The sequence below is a fragment of the Pseudopodoces humilis genome, chromosome 2 (assembly GCF_049639895.1).
Source record: "Pseudopodoces humilis isolate 2021_Gansu_Grassland_sample_001 chromosome 2, ASM4963989v1, whole genome shotgun sequence".
Lineage (NCBI taxonomy): Eukaryota > Metazoa > Chordata > Aves > Passeriformes > Paridae > Pseudopodoces > Pseudopodoces humilis.
This window is the reverse complement of record NC_142201.1, coordinates 84,819,599-84,843,600: the sequence shown is the minus strand read 5'-3', so window position 1 is coordinate 84,843,600 and position 24,002 is coordinate 84,819,599. Positions and strand designations below refer to the sequence as shown.

At 49.1% G+C, this 24,002-nt stretch overlaps 4 protein-coding genes across 10 annotated transcripts in view; all 4 read right to left on the bottom strand.

The window, feature by feature from the left end:
* INTS4 (integrator complex subunit 4) overlaps positions 1-4,483 on the bottom strand; it is a 34,380-nt gene extending 29,897 nt beyond the window's left edge. The window contains exons 1-5 of one of the 4 annotated variants that reach the window (XM_005530995.3): positions 4,413-4,483; positions 3,431-3,622; positions 1,385-1,502; positions 552-658; positions 162-347 (exon numbers count right to left, since the gene is read on the bottom strand). In XM_005530995.3, the coding sequence (XP_005531052.2) occupies positions 162-347; positions 552-658; positions 1,385-1,502; positions 3,431-3,622; positions 4,413-4,466 (657 nt within the window). In that variant the 5' untranslated portion in view covers positions 4,467-4,483. Of the gene's footprint in view, positions 1-161; positions 348-551; positions 659-1,384; positions 1,503-3,430; positions 3,626-3,943; positions 4,111-4,412 lie in introns of those variants that run through there. The other 3 variants (XM_005530994.3, XM_088051175.1, XM_088051176.1) reach the window with 3 other exon arrangements.
* A 1,899-nt stretch (positions 4,484-6,382) lies between these two features.
* Positions 6,383-11,773, bottom strand: KCTD14 (potassium channel tetramerization domain containing 14). Of its 2 annotated transcripts, none has more exons than XM_014259741.2 (2): positions 10,647-11,773; positions 6,383-7,985 (listed from the first exon to the last, which is right to left on the bottom strand). In XM_014259741.2, the coding sequence occupies exons 1-2, from the start codon at positions 10,713-10,715 to the stop codon at positions 7,314-7,316; spliced, it is 741 nt and encodes a 246-aa protein (XP_014115216.1). In that variant the 5' UTR covers positions 10,716-11,773; the 3' UTR covers positions 6,383-7,313. The 2 variants fall into 2 exon arrangements, with proteins under 2 accessions (XP_014115216.1, XP_087908409.1); XM_088052283.1 differs by having other exon boundaries at positions 10,656-11,773.
* Positions 11,774-15,335: 3,562 nt separating this feature from the next.
* Positions 15,336-17,012, bottom strand: LOC148184901 (mid1-interacting protein 1-B-like). Of its 2 annotated transcripts, none has more exons than XM_088052226.1 (2): positions 16,418-17,012; positions 15,336-15,660 (listed from the first exon to the last, which is right to left on the bottom strand). In XM_088052226.1, the coding sequence occupies exon 1, from the start codon at positions 16,827-16,829 to the stop codon at positions 16,440-16,442; it is 390 nt and encodes a 129-aa protein (XP_087908352.1). In that variant the 5' UTR covers positions 16,830-17,012; the 3' UTR covers positions 15,336-15,660; positions 16,418-16,439. The 2 variants fall into 2 exon arrangements, with proteins under 2 accessions (XP_087908352.1, XP_087908351.1); XM_088052225.1 differs by having other exon boundaries at positions 15,336-15,714; positions 16,418-17,005.
* Positions 17,013-21,334: 4,322 nt separating this feature from the next.
* LOC148184900 (mid1-interacting protein 1A-like) lies at positions 21,335-22,483 on the bottom strand. 2 transcript variants are annotated; one of them, XM_088051564.1, is made up of 2 exons: positions 21,992-22,483; positions 21,335-21,716 (listed from the first exon to the last, which is right to left on the bottom strand). In XM_088051564.1, the coding sequence occupies exon 1, from the start codon at positions 22,409-22,411 to the stop codon at positions 22,010-22,012; it is 402 nt and encodes a 133-aa protein (XP_087907690.1). In that variant the 5' UTR covers positions 22,412-22,483; the 3' UTR covers positions 21,335-21,716; positions 21,992-22,009. The 2 variants fall into 2 exon arrangements, with proteins under 2 accessions (XP_087907690.1, XP_087907689.1); XM_088051563.1 differs by having other exon boundaries at positions 21,335-21,721; positions 21,992-22,482.
* Positions 22,484-24,002: the final 1,519 nt, after the last annotated feature.

Here is a 24,002-nt window from a genome sequence, read left to right as displayed (position 1 = left end):
CCTAGCATATTTTTTCAGGTAGTTTTGATACTCTAAACAGGCTTTTACTCAGTAAATTAAAATGATATCTAAACCAAACCTCTTTGGATTAGTTTGCAGCCCTCTCTCAGCTTCCTTACACAACCCCAAACTATTTCTTCCACACTACCAGCTAGACTTACCATGGCTTTTATAGCTGCAGTCCTAACTCGAGGGTCCTGATCATTAAAATGATCTCCTATGATCTTCTGGACATCTTTGGCCGCCTGGCTTTCAGCCTCTTTTGCAGCACCTTTTTCCACTGGGCCAAGACAACCAATTAGCTGAAGACACTTATTCCTTACACCATGAGAAGAATCTGTCAGATGCTGTGGAACAAGAGACGAGCAGATGTAACTGGATTCTTATCGTTCCTTCAGACCTTTTAAATATCGTGTTACGTTTCCTAGCAGTGATTAACCTCTGTATTGTAAGTTTGTTGAGAAAAATTAAAATAACTTAAATACTGACTACCTTTCTTTTTTTTCTTGTGGTAGTGACAAAAGTTCCCTGGCCCAAGGAGGCCTCCTTACCTTGCAGGCTACCTCCACCAGCCTCATCCTGACAGATGGATTCTCTGGGAGTTTTGTGCCAATCACTAACAGGGTGTCCAGCAGCTGAGCAAGGACTTGGTGAGACTCTGCAAAACAGAAGAGTGAAAGGCTATGCACTACTTTGCTAAACTCTTACCATGCTCTTACCAGGATCACAGACTGGTCCACATTGGAAGGCCATCCTGAAACCTTCTCCTTTCAAGGCCTCAACTAGCCCAGCTCTCTCAGCTATGCCTTGTACATCACATACTCCAGAGTCCTCTACCACCTCAGTGGTTCTGCTGAACTCACCCATCCTTACCAGCACTGATCTGGCACTGAGGAACCCAAAACTGCATAAGATATTCCAGATGTGGCCTAACCACTGCTGAGTAAAAGGTTATAAGACTCTCTCCTGACCTGCTGGCTACACTCCTGTTGGTACAGCTTGATGGCTATCATGCTAGAGACTACCACTATCATGCTGGCCTCTAACATGATATAAAAAAAACTCCTCTTAAAACACACTTGCATTTTAAGAAAAACTGCCCTGTAGAACAGAGAACTTCAGAAGCAACTGTTCTCAGATGAAGATGCAAAAGCAAATTTTGCACTCATTTAGAATAAAGATATAGAGCAGGCAGGTCAGAGGAACATTCTTCTCCTCAGAACGTGGTGTTATCTGCCATCATTCATAAAACCAGAAAATAAACACTCTAACCAGCAATTCTCAATCATACATCTGAGATGTAAGGCCTTGCCACTGTCTCAAATGCTTTGGGACAGCATGATTCCCCCTTGATCTCAAGCACCACATCAAAAGTGAGACTTACTCTCATTCTGAAGGGTGTTAATGGCATCATCCATAATGCAGTCTGGGGAAAATCCTGCAGTCTTTGACAACAACCCTAGCAAGGATGCAATCTTCAGTCTTACAGAGGCATCATTCTCCTGGAAGGAAACACCAAGAAAAAATCCCCAACACAGCAAGGTTAAAGAAAAAAAAGAGAACAGCATATATTACCTACATACATCTACTCATTTAAGAAACAGCAAATGCTGTCACAGGTGATAATTACAGAAGTAAGCCTCATCAGTTAATATTTCTTTAAAATTGATTTCAAAAGTTCATGCATTTTAAAGATTTATTTTAAGGCTTCTACAGACTCATGCACACAAGACTTCTGGTCATATCTGGATGGTCCCTCTTTCATTGTATTGCCAAGGATAACCAATTCAGAGCAGAAAGGCAAAAAGTCATCTGGATGTCATACCTGGATCTTACCAAGCATTTGTGCAACACCGAACAGAGAGGTGCAGAAATATTACAATAACAAATATCCTATCTTTCAACAAGAAATTTTACAGTTACAACTGTTATATCTTTCACGTGTTTAAGAGAGACTTCACTGCCACACACAACCTCCAAGTGACAAATGTGACACCCAAGGGAGCAGTCACTTTCTCAATTCAACTGAGAAGCATTTTTTATCTTAGGCTTGAAGTTACGTGTTTGAACAATGGATAGATACTGTCATTAGGACTGTATGGGGACTGATGACATATAGGGATGAAGAAGGCTACAGGACCATCTTAAACAAAACAACGACACTACAAACAAATAAATCATCACATAACTTCCACTGCAGTTACAGCTTTTACGGTCAGATTTCTGAATGATCAGGAAAAGTGCAAGTGTTATGGAGTACTAAGAAACAAGTTCCTTTAAAAATTTTGTCTGTAAGTAAAATAATGTCAGCTACGGTAGTTTTGAAAGCAGTATTTTTAAAAGCTGGACTCTGTACCAGGCTCTGCTCTTGCCCCTGTGATCTCATCTGCAGGTTCATGAGTCTCTCTTCTAATACAGGCTACAAAACAAACTTCCAGCAAAAATAATCTGTGTTATTTGACTAGGAACTCTATTTCATGGAATCAGAGAATCATTTATGTTGGAAAAGACCTCTAAAATCATCAAGTCCAACCCTTAACCCAGCACTGACAAGTCTACCACTAAACAATGTCCCCAAATGCCACATCTACACAATACCTTCAGGGATGGTGACTCAACCATTGTCTTGGGCAGCTTGTTGCAGTGCTTGATAATCTTTTCAGTGTGGAAATTTTTCCAGATATCCAATCTAAACTTCCTTGGAGCAGCTTGAGGCCATTTCCTTGTTCTACTGCTTGCTAACTGCAGAAGAGACTGACCCCTGACAGTTTTTTTCATAGATTTGATATTAGGGAAAAATTCTTTACTGAGAGGGTGGTAAGGTACTGGCCCAGAGGAGGCTGCCCAGGGAAACTGCCTCATCCCACAAAGTGTTCAAGGCCAGGCTGGATGGAACTCTGGGCAACCTGGTTTAGCAGAAAGTGTCCCTGCCTTAGCAGTGGGGTCAGAAGTGGATTATCTGTAATGTCCCTTCCAACCCAAACCATTCCATGATTCTGTGATTTTAAAAATGCTGTTTTTTACCTCATAAGCAATAGCTAAAAGGTTTCTCCACTTCTAGAGAAAATTAAGAACAAGGTAAGCACACATCATTCAGGAAAGAGTTAGATAAAGCTGAAACACCTCTGGACAGCCAAGCTCCATGGAGAACTTGACATGTCTTTTGTCCCTTGCCAAGTTAACCTCCACGCAGGCCATGTGCAGGGATAACACTGTCACACCCTTGTCACAGGCTCCTGAAACCACCAGCAAAGGTGCCAAATAACACAGTCAGAAATCACCTGGGTCAAGGGCTACAGCTATTCACTCTCAGCCCAGGCTGTTAGCAACTGAATCAGCAACACAGGAGCCTGTGAGCTCCTGTTCAACATCCCACACCAAGCAAACAGCAGCAAAAGGAGCAAGCATGTTTGGCTCCCAGCTTCACCACCTTGTAATAATGCTCCAGCAGGATCCTGACAACTCCTTCCACGCTCTCCACTTCCACGGGCTTCCTGGCAAACTGGAGCAGGTACTGCAAGGCATCTGCAGGTGAGGTGGCTTTGCACAGGTCCACATGGAGCGCTGCTGACTTGCTGGGCTTGGTCAGCCGCAACTTCTTAGAGGACAGGTCCTCATGCTGCTGCTGTGGGCAAAGGGACACGGCTCAGAAACACAGCCTATCCAGACCCACTCCTTCCCAGACTGAATATGTGGAGGCCTAAGGAAGGTCCCACGTCCCACGGCAGTCACTAGCCTCTCCTTCATCTGTTTCACAAAGAAACACATCCTCAGACCACTGTGGCTGTTACTGTCCTGCCCAAGTAGTCCCTACCCCCCTGAAACATGGCCTCTCCCCACACTAGGCTGGGTCAAATCCTGCTGCTTCCAACACCGAAAAACTAATCCTGGGCAAACACGACTTCTCTGACTCCCACCGGCCTGGAGCAGCCCAAAAACTCACTATAGTTCTTTTCCCAGTCCCGGGCTGGGGGACGCTGCATCTTCCTCGCAGCAGTCCTGGCCCTACTCAGGTTAATAAATCAACACAACGGGTCTGGTTGGAAGGGGCCACAGTGTGTCGTCTCGTCCAGCCTCCCTCTCAAGTAGGGTCATCTCAGAGCACACTGCACAGGACTGCGTCCGGACGGTTCTTGAGTATCTCTAGTGAGGGAGACTCCACAACTTCTCTCCCGCGCCACCCTGAGGGGAACATCTTCCCTCAGACCCCTCCCCTCCGGCAGCTCCATCCTTCTTAAACTCGGGAACGACCCGTCCCGCTCTTCCCCAATCCCGCAGGGACCGCCCCAGCCCCAATGCCCGGCGGGCAGGCGGCGCTCCCAGGCTCGGCTGGCGTGTTTCCCCACAGCTCCGCCTCCCGCCTCACGGAAGAGCCCAGAGCCGTCCATCCTGGCCCGGGGGCGACGTGTTACCTGGACCACTTTGGTGAACTCTTCATACACCCGCTTCTTCAGGTGCGCCGCCATGACGCCGCACCACGACCCGGAAGAGGAGCCATAGAGTTGCCTCAGGGAGGGGCCAGAGGCGCGGCCTCTCTTTCCGCCCCGAGGCCCCACTCGATGGTCCGGCGGCCTCCCGTTGCCATGGGGACGCGGGCCCAACATGGCGGCCGCGGCTCGGTCCGCTGCGCAGCCAGACACACGGGGCCGCAGCGCCTCTGCCCCGCCCTGCTTCCCCACAAAGATTTCACTAGCATTCGATTTTAAGCCGCCTTTCCTACCTATTTCTACTTTTTTAGCAGACAAAGAAATGAATGTTCATTAAAAATGATGTAATTATCTTCATTAATTAGTATTCTGTCACCTACTGTTTATTTATTCTTGCTTTCATGTTAATCAGTCCACATTTCTCAGTCTTTTTGTTATCTTTTTTCCAGGTAGGGAGTTTTGCAGCACATACAATACAGAGTCTTTGACAGTCTCTTGTTACCTTCTGGTTTCTGCAAAATGCCCTTGTAGTCTATAAATTCTGCAAATTTTGTGCCCAGAAATACATCTCTCTCTCTCTCAGGTTTTGTTCATCAAAGCATATCAGGGTTAGTTTAGCAAAACTGAAAGTTTCAGTGATTTTCCCAATCTAACAATAACAGTTTGTGTAAAGAAACTTGTCTGCATGCTGGCTAAAAGTGACTTAAGACTAATACAGTGCTAATGAATAATATACTGCTTATGATTCATTAACTCAGTTAATTAAAAATAATTAGAAAATTTATTTCCATCAGAATTATACAATCACTAAAGTCAGAAAAAATTTCTAGGATCATTGAGTTCAACCATTAACCCAGCACTGCCAAGCCCACCACTAAACTCCATCCCCGAGTGCCACATCCACACATTTTTGAGAACTTCCAGGGATGGTGACTTGACCAATTCCTTGGACAGCCTGCTCCAATGTCTGACCACCCTTTCAGTGAATAAATTTTTCCTGATTATTTTCCTGGCACAACTTGAGGCCATTTCTCTTGTCCTGTCACTCACCCGGCTACACTCTCCTTCCAGGCAGTTGTAGAGAGTGATAAGGCCCTCCCTGAGCCTCCTTTTCTCCAGGCTAAACACCCCCAGCTCCCTCAGCCACTTCTCATCAGACTCGTGCTCCAGACCCTTCCCCAGCTCCACTGCCCTTCTCTGGACACACTCCAGCACCTCAATGTCCTTCTTGGAGTGAGGGGCCCCAAACTGAACACAGGATTAAAGCGTGTGTCAAACTTTCTCATGGCAGCAGCCCTATAGACTTAGCAGGTTGGTTGATGTGAGGCTTTAACTATTCTATACTGAGGTTGTTTTCTCCTAATATCTAATTTTCATCTCTGTTGTTGTGACTTACTCCAGCTTCCCCAGCCTTAGTATGTACAAAGTGTAATAGATCTCTTTAAAGCAACATTTGTCTGTTGGGAGGCCTCCTCAATCTCTCTTCTTCCAGGCTGAGCACCACCAGCCACTTTGTTATGATCAAAAGAGCCTATTTCCTAAACCTTTTTTTCCTTTCAGACACTGACTGTGTCCATTCTTACCAAGGTTATGCATGTGGGACATCTCAGAGTCCCTTCACACCCACAGCAGAACTGCCCTGCAGTTGTTGGAGTGACGACTGTCACTGGTGAAGGTCCATGCTGAAACATCTGAAACACAGCTTCATTAGGAGTGATTCAAATCTGTTACCCTAAAGACAAAACTTCAGGTCTTTAGAATTTGGGGATCTAGAGGGGAAAATGGCAGTAAATAAAGCACTTCTGCATCATTCAAAAAAATTTTAAAAGTTATTTATTTGAAATCCCAAGGACCATTCTATGGTTCTATGGTTATTGTCCTTGACTGGAAGAAATCCATCTTCTGAGAAGTAAAGGAAATATGATCTTTATCAAATCAGCCATTATGATTCTCAGAATGATTAAACCCGAGCCATCTCCAGTATAAAAATAAACTTTCAAATTCTAAGATTTTTTTAAAACACATTGTAGAATGCAACTTGTGTTCTGTAAAAGAGAATTTGCAGACTGTTGCTTTAGTACCACTTCCTTCCCACCAAATCATGGCAGGTTTTCCCAATTCTTCTAGGCGCTTATGCAGTTAGAAATAGCAACATCATAATAACAAGTGCCATAAGAAAGAGATTAAGATCATGTGGTCTGAAAGAGGAGTGTGTGTCCTTAGATTATAAACTCCTCACATCTGTGATGGTATTTTGGCCTTTTGTTGATCCTGGACTGTAGCTGAGGTTCTCTGTCTTCAGAACAAATAATAAATAATAGTAATAAATACATTGACTAGAGAGTAGGCTGTCTACTGGAGGAATAAGAAGAGATCATAGGACACTGAATCCTTCCTTTTTAACCCAGATTCTAGTGTAGAAAGGAGGGAGAAGAATAGCTTTTGCCTTCCCATCAAGAAACTGAATTTAATTTGAGTATGTGGTAATGTCACTGTTTCAGCCAGGATTTGCATGTATGTGGCCTATTCCCATTTGCACTAAGAGAGCAACTCGACATGTCCATGAAACATATTTGGGATTATTCATTTCCCTTAGGTTGAGTGAAGTTGGCTCAATCCACAGATCCATCTCTTTGAACTGAATGAATAGTAAGCAACACTGAGGAGTAAAATTCTTCCTTTTTCTGGAGCCTTTTAAATCCCCTAAAGCCCAAGTAAAGTGGCTGTTAAGTGCTCTTTGATATGGCAGATAGCCAAAGGAGATCCTTTCCTTGGCCTGTGCTTTTCTTCCTGTCCCTCTGGTAACCCACAGCTTAGTCTCCACAGTCCAGGTTAATTTGTTCCAGTAATTGCTTTCTAATGTTCCCTGTCAATGGTGGCACTTTGCTACCACCAGGTGAACAGGAACTTATAGAAGAAGTCGTGCGATTTGAAACGAAAACCTTTTTCAGCAACATGGGGCTGAAAAGATATTTTATACCCTTTGGCTTCTATATCCATTTGAATGCAGTCCAGCAGATCAGAAATACTTGGCACAGCCTTCCAGGGGCCAAACTTCACCACAGATTTTTTATCCATGTCCAAACTGTTCAAGGCATCCTGACACCTGGCGGCATCCTCCTCAGTTCTGACCACACATACGATGACGCCGGACTGTCGGGATGCAACTGCTTCTGCCCTCGCGATGCGGATCATCAGCTCGATGTTCTCGCTGTAGTTGGGCACACGAGCCAGAAACTGCCTCCTCGCCACGAGCTCCCCAAAGATCTGTGGGGAGTCCTCAAGCTGCTTGATCAAAGGCTCTATGTCATAGAACAATGCCTCCTTGTAGACATCTTGGATGCACTGGGTGGGCACTTGATTACTGCGCAGGTACTCCAAGATGTATTTGAAGTAGGTGCCTGGCCTGTCAATGAAGAACCTCCCCTCAGAGTCAGTCCTGAGTTTGGGCTGGCCAGTGAACATCTCTGCCAGCTTGGAGCCAGGGTGTTTCTTCAAGGTGCTCAGCGTTGTTGTGTACATCTCCCCACCAACATTTAACTCCACAATTGGTGACAACTTAAAAAAAAAAAAAAAAGTGACAAAAAGCCATGCACATTATCAGTCTGAGGTCACCAACATGGAAGTGTCAAGGAAAAGCCAGATGATTGTAGATGGAGTATGGAATGATGGCGTGAAGTATGAGCTCCCATTTTGTGGGCATCAGATGGGAACCTCCACCTGATTTATTGCAAAAAAGCAGATGAAGGATGCTTATACAGTTCTCGCAAGCACAGCAGCAGAGACTTGGACATTTCTAAATGGCTAAGTCATCACCTCATTTCTGGGATGTAGAAAAGTGTCATTTTCCCAGTGGGAAAGAGGGAAAAGAAGTACCCTTCCCTACTCACAGGGAAACAGTGAGTGACTACAGGTTCCAACACTGATCTCCTAAGTCGCTCACAAGCATTGTCCCTGTGGGCCACCTACAGCAAGAGCAGTACGTGAGCTCTCACCCATCCCATGTGCAGAGGGACAAAGATAGAGCCCAAAGCTGTGCCAATCCATTTTCATCACCTTAACTGTTCTTTTCTCTTCAAATGAGAAACTAAAGCTCTTTAAGCTTTATAAATAGGTAGAATTGGCTTCCACTCGTCTGGGGGTTCAGCTACAAACACTGAAGTAAGACACAAAAATCCATCAAGTCAGAAGTGCAGGACAGAAGCTGTTTAGCAAAGCACCTAGAAATGTATGATGGCTTTAGTTAGGAAGTAAAGGAAATATTTCATGCAACTGACATGGACTTAAGAGGGGAAAATGTAAAGATTGTGGGCTTATTAGCATTTTTTTAACCCTCTGTATTAACACCATTATCTGAATTGGAGGAGGCCTGAATATCTGGAAAGCTGGACTTTTTAAATTTACCTTCCTGTATGTTTAATTCTGAAAAATTTTACTAGCTTCCCTTTGCACTTGGTCATTTTATGTAGTGCTCAGCAGATGAACAGAAAAGGGAAGAAAGAAGACAGTTCTTTTCCCTCCTGCCAGCACTACTGTAATGCAAGCGACAAGCTAGGCCAGGGCCACGCCTGCCATTGGGAAGATGTGAATCAATACCAACCCTATTTTCCAGGAGCTCACCTGCACTTTATTGGATCTGATCCAGAAAGGAGCTGCCTCAATGCTGCTGGTCACATGTCTCAGGTGAAGTGTGTACTTAAGTGCTTAGCTGGATCACATGGGTACAGACCCATGGGATGACGTGAGCTGATGCTGCAGTGCACACCAAGAGAAGGGGGGGGGGCTCCCGTGCCCGCTCCCTGTTCTTGTACCTACCTATGTGATCTCTTGCTCACCTCATGCCAGCTCTGCTTCTCTTTCATCTTAGTGAGCTGGCTTGGCTGACAGAGGATTTAACAAGCACAGAGCTGACAAAAGGATGAGACTAGGAACAGACAGCCTGGTGCAGGGAGAGACCTTCCCTTTAAGCAGGAGCAAACTATCAGATTTAGCAGAAATTTGCTCACACCCTAAGCAAGCCAGGGAAGCAACAGAAGATTCAAGCCAAGAACCCTGATGGAATATTGGTTTGCACTAGTGTGGGTAGTTTCATCTCAAGGGTAATAAACTATTTTCACTTGGGTCAAGAAGACTCAAGAAGCACTATTCTGTCTGAGACTATCTTGTGATTTCCACCCACTGAAAAATACAGCCCAAAGCTGTCTCTGTAGTCAGCTCTCTCCCTGGGAGATTTGCCATTAGTCCAAGAGATACCAACAGCACTCCCCACCAGGGATCATTTGAGAAGAGTCTCAGGCTTTTGAGCCTTTGCTCCTTTTTCAGATGGCAGGTCATATGTTTCATGCTGTTTGTCATTAGTACAAATGGATAACATGTTATTCCTTAATACAGTAGCCCAACTAACTTCATGTTCTTGCATCTTGATTAATGGTTTTAGCCTGGCATCAAAGTGGTTCCCAGTGGACTGGAAGTACTGGCACCAGCTGATTCCCAGTCCTGTAATTAGCCAGTAAAGTGACACTCAGGAAAGTTCCATCTATTTGTGCCCCAGTTTACTAATCTGTAAACCAGTTACTTCCATAGGGAAGCATTTTGCAACTAACATGTGAAAAGTGCAGTGTAGGAAGGTTAGGTTTTCTTAATACAGAGAGGTCTGGAGAAGAGATTGTTCAGGTTTAGCCAAGAGGACAAATTGATTAGCAATAGACTGAGAGCAGAGGAAAGTAAAAAGAAATAATCTCATCACTGATTTCTGCCTTGTAACATGCTGCTTGTCTGAGACTGCCATTAATTTTCCTTATAGCTAGAAAAACTACTGTTCCCACCTGATGTCAACAACACAGGGCAGTTTTGGTATCATTAGAGACTCATAAGACTTGTTGAAAACCCCCAAAACCGACGACAGGCTTTTATTTGGAGATCTGACCAATTAAAATTCGTATTAACTGAATTCCATTTCTTGCCAAAGGAAAAGAACCACTCTGGTTATTTGCTGTTGTCAGATCTTACATGTGAGAGATCTGGCCCTCCTGAAACACAGCAGGTGCAAACAGGCCAGAGTCAGACACAGCTTTTTAACTAGAATCTTCTTCTTAGGGATATATTTGGTGAGGCCTGGTGTCTTCAGATTAGCATATGGGGGGAAAAAACCCCACTCAAATGTAGCCCAACAGGGGTGCTCTGATCCCACATAAGGGAATTGTTCCCTTGAGAACATACCTTACTCACCGTATGCAGGCTGCCGGTGACCTGCTTCCCAAGGGGCTTGTGCTCTGACGAAATACTCATCTTCCCCAGGAGCTGAGGACTCAGCTATTTGGGAAAACCTGCTGCTCAGTGCTAGTGTCCTACTGCACACGCAGGATGGCTCCCGGCTGTGCTCCAGCCCTCTCTCACTTGATCTGTCTTTATTGGGTCAGCTTTCCCATGCTCCCAGCCCAGCTGCTGGTGCGGAGGCTCCAGTTTGTCCCAGGCAGAGTCCTGGTTCTAGCTGCAGGTGTAGGGAGAGGGGAGGGCACAGCCTGAAAGCGGAAGTATTTGCTCATTAGTTTTCTGGCAACCAGCAAGGTGCAGGGTGGACTCGGGCTGGCTGCCAGCACACACCTCGTGCCTGGCTGTCTGAGTGGTGACTAAGGGCTCAATAATCCCTTCAAGGGAGGCCCAGTGCCCAGGGCACCTCTGAAGAGCCCCGTGAGGTGTGCCTGTGTGCCCACCTCTGCCTTGACAACTACTTGTATCAAAACCAGCAAATATTTTCACAACTTTTTGGCCTCTGTACACTGTTGCTTTAAAGCACAGTTTGTCCCAAACAATTTCATTGATCCTATTTGTCACTCACACTGATGATAGGTCTGCAGGACGTCTACAACCTGTCCGTGGTGGTGGCATTTTCTTCCTCACCCATGCAATCTCTGGGCACTGAATAACTTGTGCAAGGTAAATAAAACCAAACCCGAATCTCTGCTTGAGCATGAACTCTTCTTTTCAACTGGCCATAAATATTTGATTATTATCTTTGCATGACATTGTTTTCTAATATCCTGTATCCACCAAATATAGAATGTGGACAGCACCACAGGTTTAGTGGTTGTAAGACTATCACAAAATCAAAACACAAGGATGCAGTGAAGGTGAACTTGAAAGTGCTTAAAGGGGGGCTTATAAAAAAGGGAGAGTGAATTTTTGCCAGAGCACATTGTGATGGCACAAGGAGGAACAGCTTAAATATAAAAGAGGAGAGATTTAGATTAGATGTAAGGAAGAAATTCTTTACTGTGAGAGTGATGAAACACTGGCACAGGTTGAGAAAGCTGTGGATGTCCCGTTCGGAAGTGTTCAAGGTCTGGTTTGATGGGACTTTGAGCAACCTGGTCTAGTGGAAGGTGTCCCTCCTCATGAAGGAGGGGAGTTTACAACTAGGTAATCTTTGAGGTTCCTTCCCAGTCCAAACCATTCTGTGATTCTATGATGATTGTCTGTGTTAATTTATTAAATGCAGAGTATTGCATCAGAGCTAGCCTAAATAACCTCTCCAGAACAAAACCACAGTCCTGCAGGGTCTCCTTTATTTCATTCTAGGTGATTCAAAGTGCATTGTTGCTTTCAAATCTGTCCACAGGCCACTCATCACTTACGTGTCTTTGTTTCATTACGGTGGCAAAACTGCCATGGGCATGATTGTCCAAAGATGTAACTTAATGTTTGCAATGAGAGACAATATCTTTTATTAGATCAGCTGATAGAGATGGATAAAACTATCCATGTTTTAGGGCACACAAGGCATTCCCATGTCTGTCAGATTCTCCTTCAGCTTGCTTGGGTTTTTTTTTCCCTCTTTTTTTTTCCAGTTTCTCTTGGTCTAATAAAAGATGTTATCCCTTCTACCAACCTTGCCTCACTCTCTTTTGTTTCAAGCTGCTTCTCTGTACCAGCAACCAAAGAAAAAAACTCAGACAAATACAGCACTTCCTAAAAATCTCCCTGGGGGAAGATATTAACGATAAAAATTGACAGCACAGTATATAAGGAAATAATTTGCACAAAATCTGCATTGTGCTCATGGATACCAGCTTTGTTGCTTTTGAATACTCCAGGGCTTTTGCTGAATCTTTATCCTCTCAGAAGACAGCATTGATCTGAGCAGGAGCTTGATGCACAGAGGGAAAAACAGTTAGAACTTAGACTGATTCACTTCCCTTGAAGCCTGTCCTTATGAAAGCCTCCATCAAAGCTGGGCCCAGACTCTTGAATGCTGTGTGCATTTGGGTAAACCTGTCATTGAACTCATCTTACATTTTGCTTCTGGTTCTCTGAAGCATCCTCAGGGATCCTCAATGATAACCTCTGTCTGAGTTATCTCTTCTGCTTTTAATAGAAATGTTTGAATTTTCCCTTCGCCAAACTAGCAGAATTGGTAGTGCTGGATGTACCAGTGAGGTCTGCTTGGGATCCCAGGTTTTGTGACTTGTAATAAATTTTAAAAGATTAATGCTTACTAGAAAACAGGGAGACCTGGAAGATCTGCATGTTCCAGACCTCTAAGTGCTGCAAATCCCATTCTTTGGGCTGGCTTATGTAGGTGTTTCAGATAATATCTTGGATATAGCTGACAGAGTTCACATCCACCATGTCTTTGATGCTGGTGGTGATAGCTTTTCCTTCTGCAGCTGCAGAACTGGAATGATGGATGGACTATCACCTCTCTGCTCACACAATCTTTGCACTAGGGCAGGGTGAAGGGCAGTAGATAAGTTTACCTTGCTCATCTGAGAGACTGAGGCCAAACCTTCACTGCCACGACAGAAATCCTTACCACTTTAGCAAAAGGAATGGTTCCCAGCTCATGTCCACAACTCTTCTACTGCTACATCAGCCATGGCTGGTCCTTCAGTGTGATGCACATGCTGGTCTGGTTCCTCTGCCTACAGTTTTTATTTGATGTAAAAGGGATATTTCCAAGCCTGTAAGCTCTTTCAGGCAGGGACCATCGTTTCCCTGTTTATTTATGAAAGAATTAGCCTGTGCATGGACCTTGGATGAGCAACCACAATATGAATAATAAGAATTATCATATGAGTGCTTATAAATGTTTAGTTGGTTTACTAAAGAAGAATAATTGACAGTGACTTTGTGGGGCATAAATATGTGGTTTTTTGAAAATTGTATGAATATGCATATAGCAGTGAGCTGCAACATCTCTGTTCTGGTACATACATTTACTCAGAGTGATGAGGCATTGACACAGGTTGTCCAGAGAAGTTATGGCTGTCCCACCCCTGGATGTGTTCAAGGTTAGGCTGGATGGGGCCCCGATTAAACTGATCCAGTAGGTGCATCCCTGCCCATGGCAGGGGGTTTTGGAGCTAGGAGATCTTTAAGGTCCCTTCCAACCTAAACCACTCCATGATTCTGTGACTGTGCATCGGTTTGGAAAATAGTACTACCCATAAAAGTATTTTTAAAATATTTATTTCCTATTTCAATATATTGAATTGGCAGCCTCTGTTAAAGAGACTCAGCAATTCAAGAACCACTCCTAAATCAAACACCATGTGCTGTGCAAACACTGTCAAGCATTCCTAACTGGTGCCTTCCAGCCATTTATCAGCTCCACCCACCTTCTCAGGATGCATGGCTGAAGGCTTGTATCTGAGATCTGAGCTGCCACAGTACATTCCACTGTTAAACAGCACAATATTTTTTCTCTTTTATTTTCTGTGCAATTAAAGTTTCACTAAAATAAAAGCAAGGCAGGAAGTTCCTGCTCTTGTCTTCCTTTCACCGTGTTGTGGATCTTCAATTGCTGCTGAGCAATCAGGACCCCACTAAAGGGGTCCAAATGAATGTGTGAGCAAGGCATGGAGCTGCCTGGAGGTGAATGGAGGAAATAGGGATATCATCTGCAGAACATCTGTTCATTTTATGTGGAGGCTTTTAGAGCTGATGAGTCTCTGATTTTAATCTGAAGGATGGTATTTCACTTTTGCAGTGCAGCAGATTGAGAAAGCACCTGTAGCAAAATGAACACAACCAGAGCCTGCAGCACAGGGCATGGTGACAATCCTCCTCTCACCACAGATGCTCAGAGACCTCCAGTTTTATAATCAAAAGTGGAAACTGGATGGAGAATCAGTTTGTTCAGCCAAAGGAGCACTATTTCAACAGCTAAGTTTTTTTAAAATGTCCTGAACAGGGAAGGGGACACCTCCCTCTTGTAAGCAGCTCAGTAGGACTTCCCAAGGGTGGTGTGCCTGGGAGGGAATGAGTCACTTGGAAGTGGGACCCAACCTGTCCTGAAGGCTCCAACCTGCCTGTCAAGAGCTTACAGCTCCTGCCCACCCACCCAGTGAGGGCTTTGCCTCTGGTCTCCCCACAGCTTGCAGAGGTGAGCAAGGTCCTATCTTCCTACCCCAGCTGAGCTTCCCCACCTCCTCCTCTGTTCCCAGCTCTGGAGTGTGTCATGGCCAAGCAGGGAGTAGCAGAACCACCCCCCTGTTTTGCTGGGGCTTGTGAGGATTCCAACAGGTTGTTCACAGGAGAGGACGCGGTGCTGGGTATGGAGGGCTGGATGAGTGTAGAACAAGGGATGGATGTGAAAGTACTGATGTTGAGTGCTGAAAAGCTGGGAATCCAGAATAGAAGGAGATGTTGCGGGAGGGAAGGAAGGATGCTGAGGAGCAGGCTGGGATCCAGCACCAAGCACAGAATGGTGGAAGGATTACACTGGGGTTTTGCAAGGTGGGAGAGACAGAGAGCTGGGGGAACATTAATCTCAAAGCCCTGGCAAAGAAACCCAGCTCATCTCCTTGCACTGAAGCCTGGCCTTGGTGGCCAAGGTCCTTCACCCTCATGTGCTAGGGGACAGTAGTACTGCAGAAGTGACAGCTGGTAGGAAACACAGGACACACCTGCACAAGGCTTTGCATTTCATTTACATTACCAAAGAGAACGGTTTGGAGGTGTTTAGGCACACACAGAAAAAAGCATCGCTTCAAAGTTACAGACACCTTCTACAAAGCAACTACACAAACCACTCGTCTCTGCCCCGCAGAAATCCCCCTAGGACAGGAGTGAAACGAAGCAGGAAGCTTGCCGGCAGCATCAGCCACAGGACGAGTCAGATGGTACAGGCAGCACCCAGCAGGCAGACAGTCAAGCTCTGCGCTGCTCAAGAAGGACACTCCTCAGTGGAACTTGGTGCAGGAGAAGTGCCACTGGACTTGGACAACAGATGCTGTGGGGATGACATACATGGTCAGGATGTCCTCACTTCTGTCTGAGCATCTTCCTAAATAAGGGTAAAGTCCTGTTAATGCCCTCTGTTGCTGCTATCATTTTTTATCCCCGACATTTCACTACAAGGACGTTGACTGTGAACCCCATCTCTGATGGTTCATGGGGAAGTCTCCTCAAGGGGCCTCAGGGATCAAAGTCCCACCAGGATGGAGAATGGGCTTGCTTTTCAGTCTAGGGGAAGATTGATGTGTCTGAGCTGTTTGCAGGTGGTGTGCCAAAGTTAGATATTTGGAAACCTGAAAGTGCCAAACTACTCCCTAGAAATGACTGTTGCATTTTCCATCAGAGAAAAAAAAAGAGAAATAACTGGAGCACCAGTGTCTGGCAGCTCCTGGAGTCCAGTCATGGTATTTCAACCACCCATCCCCCTTGTCCCTGGTATCTTTTGTGTCTGGCCAACAGCAGAAAGACATTGCCTATGCTGCAGACTGGGGAGTCTTGGGGACAGCATGGATCTCACGGAGTTGCCTTTGCTCACTGACACAGCTTGCACCAGTGGCAATTGAGAAAGACAAATCCAGGAGGAGGTTTCTGTTGAGCAATGGAGTGCAGACTCAGAACTCCTGGGATTTGGGGGTGTGATGCAAACAGTATAACACCACATGTTACATAACACATCAGCTGATGGGGCATGAGGACAAATTATGTTACCCCTCAGCCAGCTCTTCCTTGGCATTGTGTCCCCAAGCTCTTACCTCAGAGATGGGAAGTGCAGGCTCAAGAGCTGGACTGATCTTCACTAAGGTTGATCTGCTCCAGGATCTGGCTGTACCTCCGGGTCAGGGCTTTGGTGTTTTTGGTGAGGTCTGTCAGAACTTGCTGCAATCCATTGACATGATGGGACACGCGCTCTTCCAGATTGCTGTCTTCACCCTCATCTAAGGCTGTGTCTGTGTCGGTACTGGTTGGGCTCTGGTCACCGGCAGAGGCCAAGCCTTTCTCCACCATGGACTTCATAGCCTTGAGGAGCTGGTAGCGCTCGTAGAGGTCCGTGTGGCTCTCAGCATCTGGGGCTGCCCCCTCCTGCTGCGGGAAGACCCCTCGGAGCAGGCTGGGGAACATCACCTCCTGCTCCATCTTCTGGGTGGCTGAGAAGTACTGCTCCATGGCCCTTCTCCTACAGCTCTGACAGTGCTGCTCTGGGCTCTTCTGAGAGTGTCTCCTGCTCCCTGTCCCTGCTGGGGCTTTTTATGCAGTGCCGGGGCACGTCCCTCCCCTGCTGTCCTCTGCTGTCCTCCCCTGCCAGCCCCGGTTGGGCTGGATGGCCTTGGGGTCAGGCTTGGCTCCAGCCCAGCTGGGGCTCAGCCATGCCGTGTCCCTGGCTCTGTACAATCTCTTCTGAGCCTCTCTGTGGCCTTGGCCCAAGCTGGCTGGGGATCTTGCTGCATCCCCGTGTTCTGAGTGTGGTGGTGAGGAGGTGCCTGGGGTCTGTCAGGTACTTTCCCATCCTGCCCTGTCACCACCATCCTTACCACTTCTAGAGACCCAGGATGGTGAGTCCAGTGCCTTCCTCCAGGGCAGACAGGTTGCAGAGAACACTATGGGAAAGCTGCCTTGATCTAGACAGTTTTGAGGAGTGGAGAAAGAGAACAAGTGATGGGTTTATTCAGAGAGGGTGAATTTCCCATGTGCTCTGCCTGAAAACTCACCTTCTTCTGTGCTGGTGTGGGGATTTCATCCAGTCCAACTATGGGCAGCTGGTCTAGAGAGCAAGCCCTGCTAAAAGGAGGTGATAGTGAACAGGTGATACTTGTCTGAAGGGTGCTTGCCCCAAACTTCTTATTAAAGGAGTAATATGACCAGCAGCAGGATTTAACAGTGACTAGTTGTCAGAAGTTGTCAGCCTGAGGAGAAACATGAAAGTTCCAAGTCTGAAGGAGGGTCCTTGGAGGGGCAATGACAGAGTCAGAGATTGTGGGACCCAGCTCAAAGCAGTTTTCCAACTGCCAGAATTCCAATCTCCACCACGACCTGGCAGAGCATCCTCCTGGTCAGGTGCTGTGAGCAGCCTGCTGCCAGCTCCTGGGCTGACAGCACAGGGGGCAGGAGGCAGGGACAGAGACAGAGTCAGTGCTGGAGAGGCTGGAAGGCCCCTCTGGAGACAATCTGTTTCAACAACTGCTCAAGCAAGGTCAACAATGGGACAATGGGTACTGGATATCTCTGAGAATGGAGATTGCACCCCTTTTCTGGGTAGTCTGTGACAGTGTTCAAGCACCTTCAGTTTTAGGAAAAAAATAAAGTTTTTCTCTCATCCCATCATCATGGAGTTTTTTTTTTGTTTCTTTGTTTTGTTTGTTGGGATTTGTTTTGTGTTTCATTTTGTGCCGGTCATTTCTTTCCTGTCTTGTCACTGAACACCAGTGGGAAAATTCTGGATCACCTCTTGACCTCCATCATGTCTTTAAAAACACTGACCAGATTGTTCTCAGCCTTCTCTTTCCAAGTCTGGACACCATCAACTCTCTTAGCCTTTCCTCATATGGAAGATATGCCTGCCCTTCTGTATATTTATGGCACATTTACTGGACCCTCTCCAGTATGTCCATGTCTCTCTTGTACCAGAAAAACCAGAAGTGGACACAGCACTCCAGGTGAGGCCTCATCAGGGCTGAGCAGAGGGGAAGGATTTCCTCCCTCCACTGTCTTTGCCCTGAGTACACCTCACTGGCTCACAGCCAAATTGCCTGACCACAGAGCCAGACCAGGAGTGGGTGGGTGTGAATTTGTGGGGTGCCTTCCCCCAGCAACTGCCCAGGGAGGTGGTAGACAGAAGCAGGGGTACAGATAAGGCCAAAGCACCCCAAAAACTGAAATGCAGGGGTGTATAGGCAGGGAACCTGCCCTGTGAGAAGGGAGGCGCACTAGAAGCCCCCCCCATGGCTGGGGGTGGGGAGGTGGTATGATTAGGGGGTCTGAGACTGGTTAGAGAAGGGAATTTGGGGTTTCTTATACATTCAATATTTTGGGCCAAAACTGGGCTTTATCTCTTGTCTTCCTGACACTGAGCCCTGTGCCAGGTCAGCACTCTCTGATGGATATGATGTCCAAACAGATGTAAAAGAAGTGCTGCCACCCTGATTTGATTCAACCATCTGAAAGAAGAAGACCTTTCACCGTGGTGACCGGCGACAGTGTGGGTGCTCTGGGAGCCTGTCCAGGGCAGCAGAGAGCTAGCACCTCCTGCCACGCTGGAGACGCCTGATCTGTCCTGTCTGCCAACATCCCACTGGGACCAGTGCAGAAACCTCTTATCAGCGGTGGCCAGCAGCAGTGGGCAGCAGCAGGGCACCATCAGGGCTTGACACATCCCTGGGGCAGCGTGATGCAATGCCCTGCAATCAGAGCAGGCAGAATGTTCCTGTGACACACCGGGCTCGGAGCCAGCTGGAGGGACAGCGGCTCTCAGAGACAGACCCGCGGGTCCTGGGGGGGTGCAAGCGGCCCACAACATGTCAGCAAGCCCTTGCAGCTGTCCCAGGTCACTGGCCTTTGGGGACATCCTGCGTCTCCCATTGGTCACGTTCAACAGCCGTGCTCAGTGCGTCACCCCTGCTGTGTCCTGCTGTGACACTTCCCTGGGGCACCACGAGCCTCTCCAGCTGCTGAGCGCCGCCCCAGCCCAAAGCCACAGGTGGCTGCAGGTGTCCCTCGCTGTCACACCGGTGGGGTTTGACCCCCAGCCAGCCACCAAGGCCCACACAGCCACTCCCTCACTGCCCCACCAGCAGGATCAGAGAGAGAACCAAGGGCAAGAACTAGAAAACACGGGGGCTGAAATAAAACCAACTTCAGAGGGAAAGCAAAAGCCAGGCATGCAAACAGAGCAAAACAAGGAATTCATTGACCGCTTCCCATGGGCAGGTGGGTGTTCAGCAATCCCCAGGACTGCAGGGCTCCGTCTCGGTTAACGGTGGCCTGGGAAGTCAAAGGCCATCACTCTAAAAGTCTCCTACTTCTTCCTTCTTCCTCCCACTTTCTGTACTGAGCATGATGTAATATGGTCTGGAATACCGCTCAGGCCAGTTGGGATCAAGTATCCCACCAGCAACTCCTCCCAAGTTCCCAGGCACCCCAGTCCCCTCACCAGCCTGGCAGTTCAGAAAGCAGCAAGGGCCTTGGCTCTGTGCGAGCCCTGCTCAGCACCAGCAGAAACGTCTGTGCCTTATCAACATTAGGTTCAGCACAAATCCAACACACAGCCCCACACCAGCCACGGTGAAGAAAATCATCACAGCCTAAACCAGCACAGCCAGCCATGTTCTCCAGGGGACACAGATCCCACTCTTGAGCTACGGCCTGGTAAAGCACCAGAGGAACGTCAGCCCTTCCGTGGTCCTCTCCTCGCCGGGATCCGGTCTCCATCCATTCCTCATGGTTCAACACCTGGCTCTGCAATCGGCATGGAGGGGGAAGAGCTCCAAAGGCAGAGTTCCATGATGCCGCAGCCAGAGGTGCCACTGCAATGGGCATGGCCCAGGTCTCTCCCAGTATGCCCCACACGCTCCATTTCCTCTGGATGAGACAAGGCTGCAACTTTGCCCAGGCTGAGGAGGGACACAGAGAGCAGGCCAGCTCTGAAATCCTCACTCTGGATAGAGGGAATTGAGTTTGAGGGACTTCAGATTGGCAGCTGCTTTCCCAGAGAAACAAAACTTCTGCCTGCTCGTGCAATGAGCTCCTTGGCTCTCTTTGGCCACAGGGATGGTGTTTGGGCAAGCCTGCCCCACAACTCACCATCCTCCCGGAGAACCCGTCCAAAGCCATGGCTCAGGAGGGGGGAAACGTCACCTCATGTATCTCCAAATGGCCCCATGTCATCCCCAGTACCTCCTGCCGAAACATCTCCCTTGACTCTGATTGCCCCAAACCCCTCAGAACTGTCCTTGGCCTCCCCTGAACCTGACTAGGACCTTTCAGATGTGGGGCACCCCTGGGTCTTGCTTCAGCTGCCCCCTCCAGAGCCCCCAGTCTCCTCAGCTGCTCACTCAACCACAGCTGGCTGGAAACCCTGTCCCTGCTGCCACACTCAGGCAGGACAAGCCAAAGCCAGAGTGGTCCCAGCAGCAGAGAGAAATGGCCGGATCAGGAGAGAGGAGATGGCAATCTCCAGTGCATCCCAAAGCTGGCGTGTCTGGACATGGGGATGGGTCTTGAGAAAGGGAGGCTACTCTCCAGAGGTGCTGAGACCTACAGCTCTGTTGCCCCTCACTCTTGCATGACTGGGCCAAATGTCGGGCACATTCACGCTTTTTTGTACACAGAAATCAGGCATCAGCTTTTGTGGCGTTGCTGTCAACATTAGCAAGAAACTTTCCAGCCTGAGGCTGGTGGCACAAAGGAACAGGTTGCCCAGTGAGTTTGCACTCAGTGGTTGGACACAGCTCTGAGCTACCTGGTCTAGTGCAAAGTGTCCCCACACACACAGCCGGGCATTGCTCTGGATGGTCTCCGAAGATCCCTTCCAACCCATGCAATCTCGTGACTTTGAGATTCTTTGTCCTTTTCCCATTTCCCAGCATTGTCCCGCAAAGTTCCCACCCTCCTGAGGCAGTGTCCCCCCCACCCTCACTGGGGCACTCCATGGGTGAAAGCACGAGACTGACAATGGCTTGACAGGGATTCTTTTATTAGCAGAAACAGGGGAAAATGCCCTCGGAGTCCAGGTACCAGCTGGGAAAGGGCTTGGCAGTCTCAAGGGACTCTTGGAGGTCTGGGTCACCTTACAACACCCCCAGCTTTGTGCTCCTCTTTGAAAATAAAGAGGAGGGCACGAGCCTGCAGTTCTTCCAACGGACCTCCCGGCGCAGCCGGATGCTTCTTCCTATGAGGATAAGGCACCATCCGGTTCTCCAGTGGTCACAACCATCTCCGGTGTCAGTGCCAGTGCCGGGAGATCAGGTCAGCTGCCACGGAGTGGGGAACGCGAGCGAGACTGGGAAGAGCTTGCGATGGTCAGCGACGGGGATGTCTTGTGCTTCCTGACACCAGCACCTGTCCTGCAACAGCAGCATTCCTTAACTCCAAGAATCATCCCAGCGGGACGCATGGTCCATCGACCCTGAGTCCATAGACTCTGAACCCCTGCAGTGTCTGCACAGAGCAATGGGATGGGTTCCTTCCTCCAGCACGGAGAGGCATATCCACCCGCGTTGAGGGGGCAGCCCCCATTTCAAGGCCCTTCCCAGCAGGTCCCCAGCCCCGCACTGTTGGCACCTCTCCAGGGAGAACAACCCTTGTCCTGGACCCTGTACCCCCCCAGCTCTTACCTGGTGGCCAGGACAGGGTCACCAGCTGGGCTGGCCCTCGCTGAGGTTGATCTGCTCCAGGATCTGGCTGTACCTCCGGGTCAGGGCGTTGGTGTCCCTGGTGAGGTGGGTGAGGACCTGCTGGAGGCCAGTCAGGTGGTGGGACAGGCGCTCCTCGAGCTGGGCGTCCCCGGCCTCGTTGCTGTCCGAGGATGTGTCCATGTCGGTGTCGGCACCGCTCGGGCTCTGGTCACCGGCAGAGGCCAAGCCTTTCTCCACCATGGGCTTGATGGCCTTGAGGAGCTGGTAGCGCTCGTAGAGGTCCGTGCGGCTCTCCGCGGCCGGGGCTGCCCCCTCCTGCTGCGGGAAGACCCCTCGGAGCAGGCTGGGGAACATCACCTCCTGCTCCATCTTCTGGGTGGCTGAGAAGTACTGCTCCATGGCCCTTCTCCTACAGCTCTGGCAGTGCTGCTCTGGGCTCTTCTGAGAGTGTCTCCTGCTCCCTGTCCCTGCTGGGGCTTTTTATGCAGTGCCAGGGCACGTCCCTCCCCTGCTGTCCTCTGCTGTCCTCCGCTGCCAGCCCCGGTTGGGCTGGATGGCCTTGGGGTCGGGCTTGGCTCCAGCCCAGCTGGGGCTCAGCCATGCCGTGTCCCTGGCTCTGTGCAGCCTCCCCTGGCCCAGCCTCCCCGTGGCCTTCACCCGAGCTGGCCGGGGGTCCCACTGCCTTCCCCGTGCCAGGAACTACGGGGGGTAACACGGAGGAGAGCTGCCCTGGGGCTCTCCCATCCTGTCCTATATTATCTCAGTCCCTCAACATGTTCAGTTCTGGGGCCCTGTGGGGGTGGGTCCAGCTCCTGCCCCGCAGTTTGGGCAGGTTGCAGGGGACGGTTCTTACTGCCATGCGCTCGGGACGTGAACGCTCCAGGGACATTGAGCAAGCCCTCTTGCAGACGTATGCAAATCTCACTGGAAATACCCTGGAAGTCTGGGGAAAATTGAGCCGACTGGGGTCCCCAGAAATATCCCATTCCCCGAAACTCTCGTTGAGTTCAGCAGGGATGTGGACAGGGACAGGGACTTGACTCCATGATGTGTAACTCCTGTGGCAGCAGCACAGAGCTACTGCTGCCCCCAGGGGATTGTGGATATGGGTACCCTGCCCTTGTCCCAATTCTGGGAGGGCAAAAGCCACAGCCAGGGTGCCAGCTGGCAGTGCCTGTCCCCTCATGTCCCTGTGGCGTGTGCCAATCAGGGAAAATGGCTGTATTTGGGGAAAGGCTGTGGGGTACTCCATTCCTTTTGCGACCCTTGGTGCTGGCAGCTGTCCCTCTGTCCCCACGTGTCCCAGCCAGGTGCCCGCGCTGCCACGCACCCTTTCCCCACCAGACTTGTCCTCGCCACCCCTCCTGTCCCTGGCATCTCTTGGTGTCCTGCCATGGGGCCCGATGCTGCACCAAGGTGTGTGGGTGCTGCTGGCCCCGTGCAGGTGCCAGACAAAGGCTTGGCCACATCAGGGCACCTGGGCCACAGCAGAGCTTCCTGGAGGTGTAGGTGCATCACAGGGCTCTGGGGACTGAGGGACACAGGGCATGCTTTGCCCTCCTGCTCTCCCCACCGCTTGCCCAGCTGCTCATAGTGAGCATGGCAGCACGTCTGCGGGTGACAGTGGCTCAGCAGAATCCGGTTGCTCCCCGGATCCCCACCCTGGGGACATGAATACTTGCCAAATCCTCTCGGTGCCTCTGGGGACCCCATTAGCTAAAAATGGGCCACCACATCCCCCAGAGCCTGCTGGGAGAGGCTGGGGAGAGCTGGGGAGCTGCCACTGCCAGCAGGGATGGCAGGAGCAGGAGGACAAGGCCTGCTGCTGGAGAACAGCACAGCCACCACGGGGGTGCAGCATGGCTGGGTTTGGGCTGAGCTGAACTGGGATGCCAGCCCTGGTTTGGGGCCCCAGGGTGGCTGCTCAGGGCCACCAGGGCCCCCAGGAGCTGCACTGAGACCCCCTGAGTCTCTGCTGACTCAGACCCCC

Excerpts from the sequence above, each read along its gene's own strand:
- KCTD14 (XM_014259741.2), bottom strand. The coding sequence starts at position 10,715 with ATGAGTATTTCGTCAGAGCACAAGCCCCTTGGGAAGCAGGTCACCGGC. Across the intron at positions 7,986-10,646 it reads GCCTGCATACGGTGAGTAAG|TTGTCACCAATTGTGGAGTT; the intron begins GTATGTTCTCAA and ends TTTTTTTTTAAG.
- LOC148184901 (XM_088052226.1), bottom strand. The coding sequence starts at position 16,829 with ATGGAGCAGTACTTCTCAGCCACCCAGAAGATGGAGCAGGAGGTGATG.
- LOC148184900 (XM_088051564.1), bottom strand. The coding sequence starts at position 22,411 with ATGGAGCAGTACTTCTCAGCCACCCAGAAGATGGAGCAGGAGGTGATG.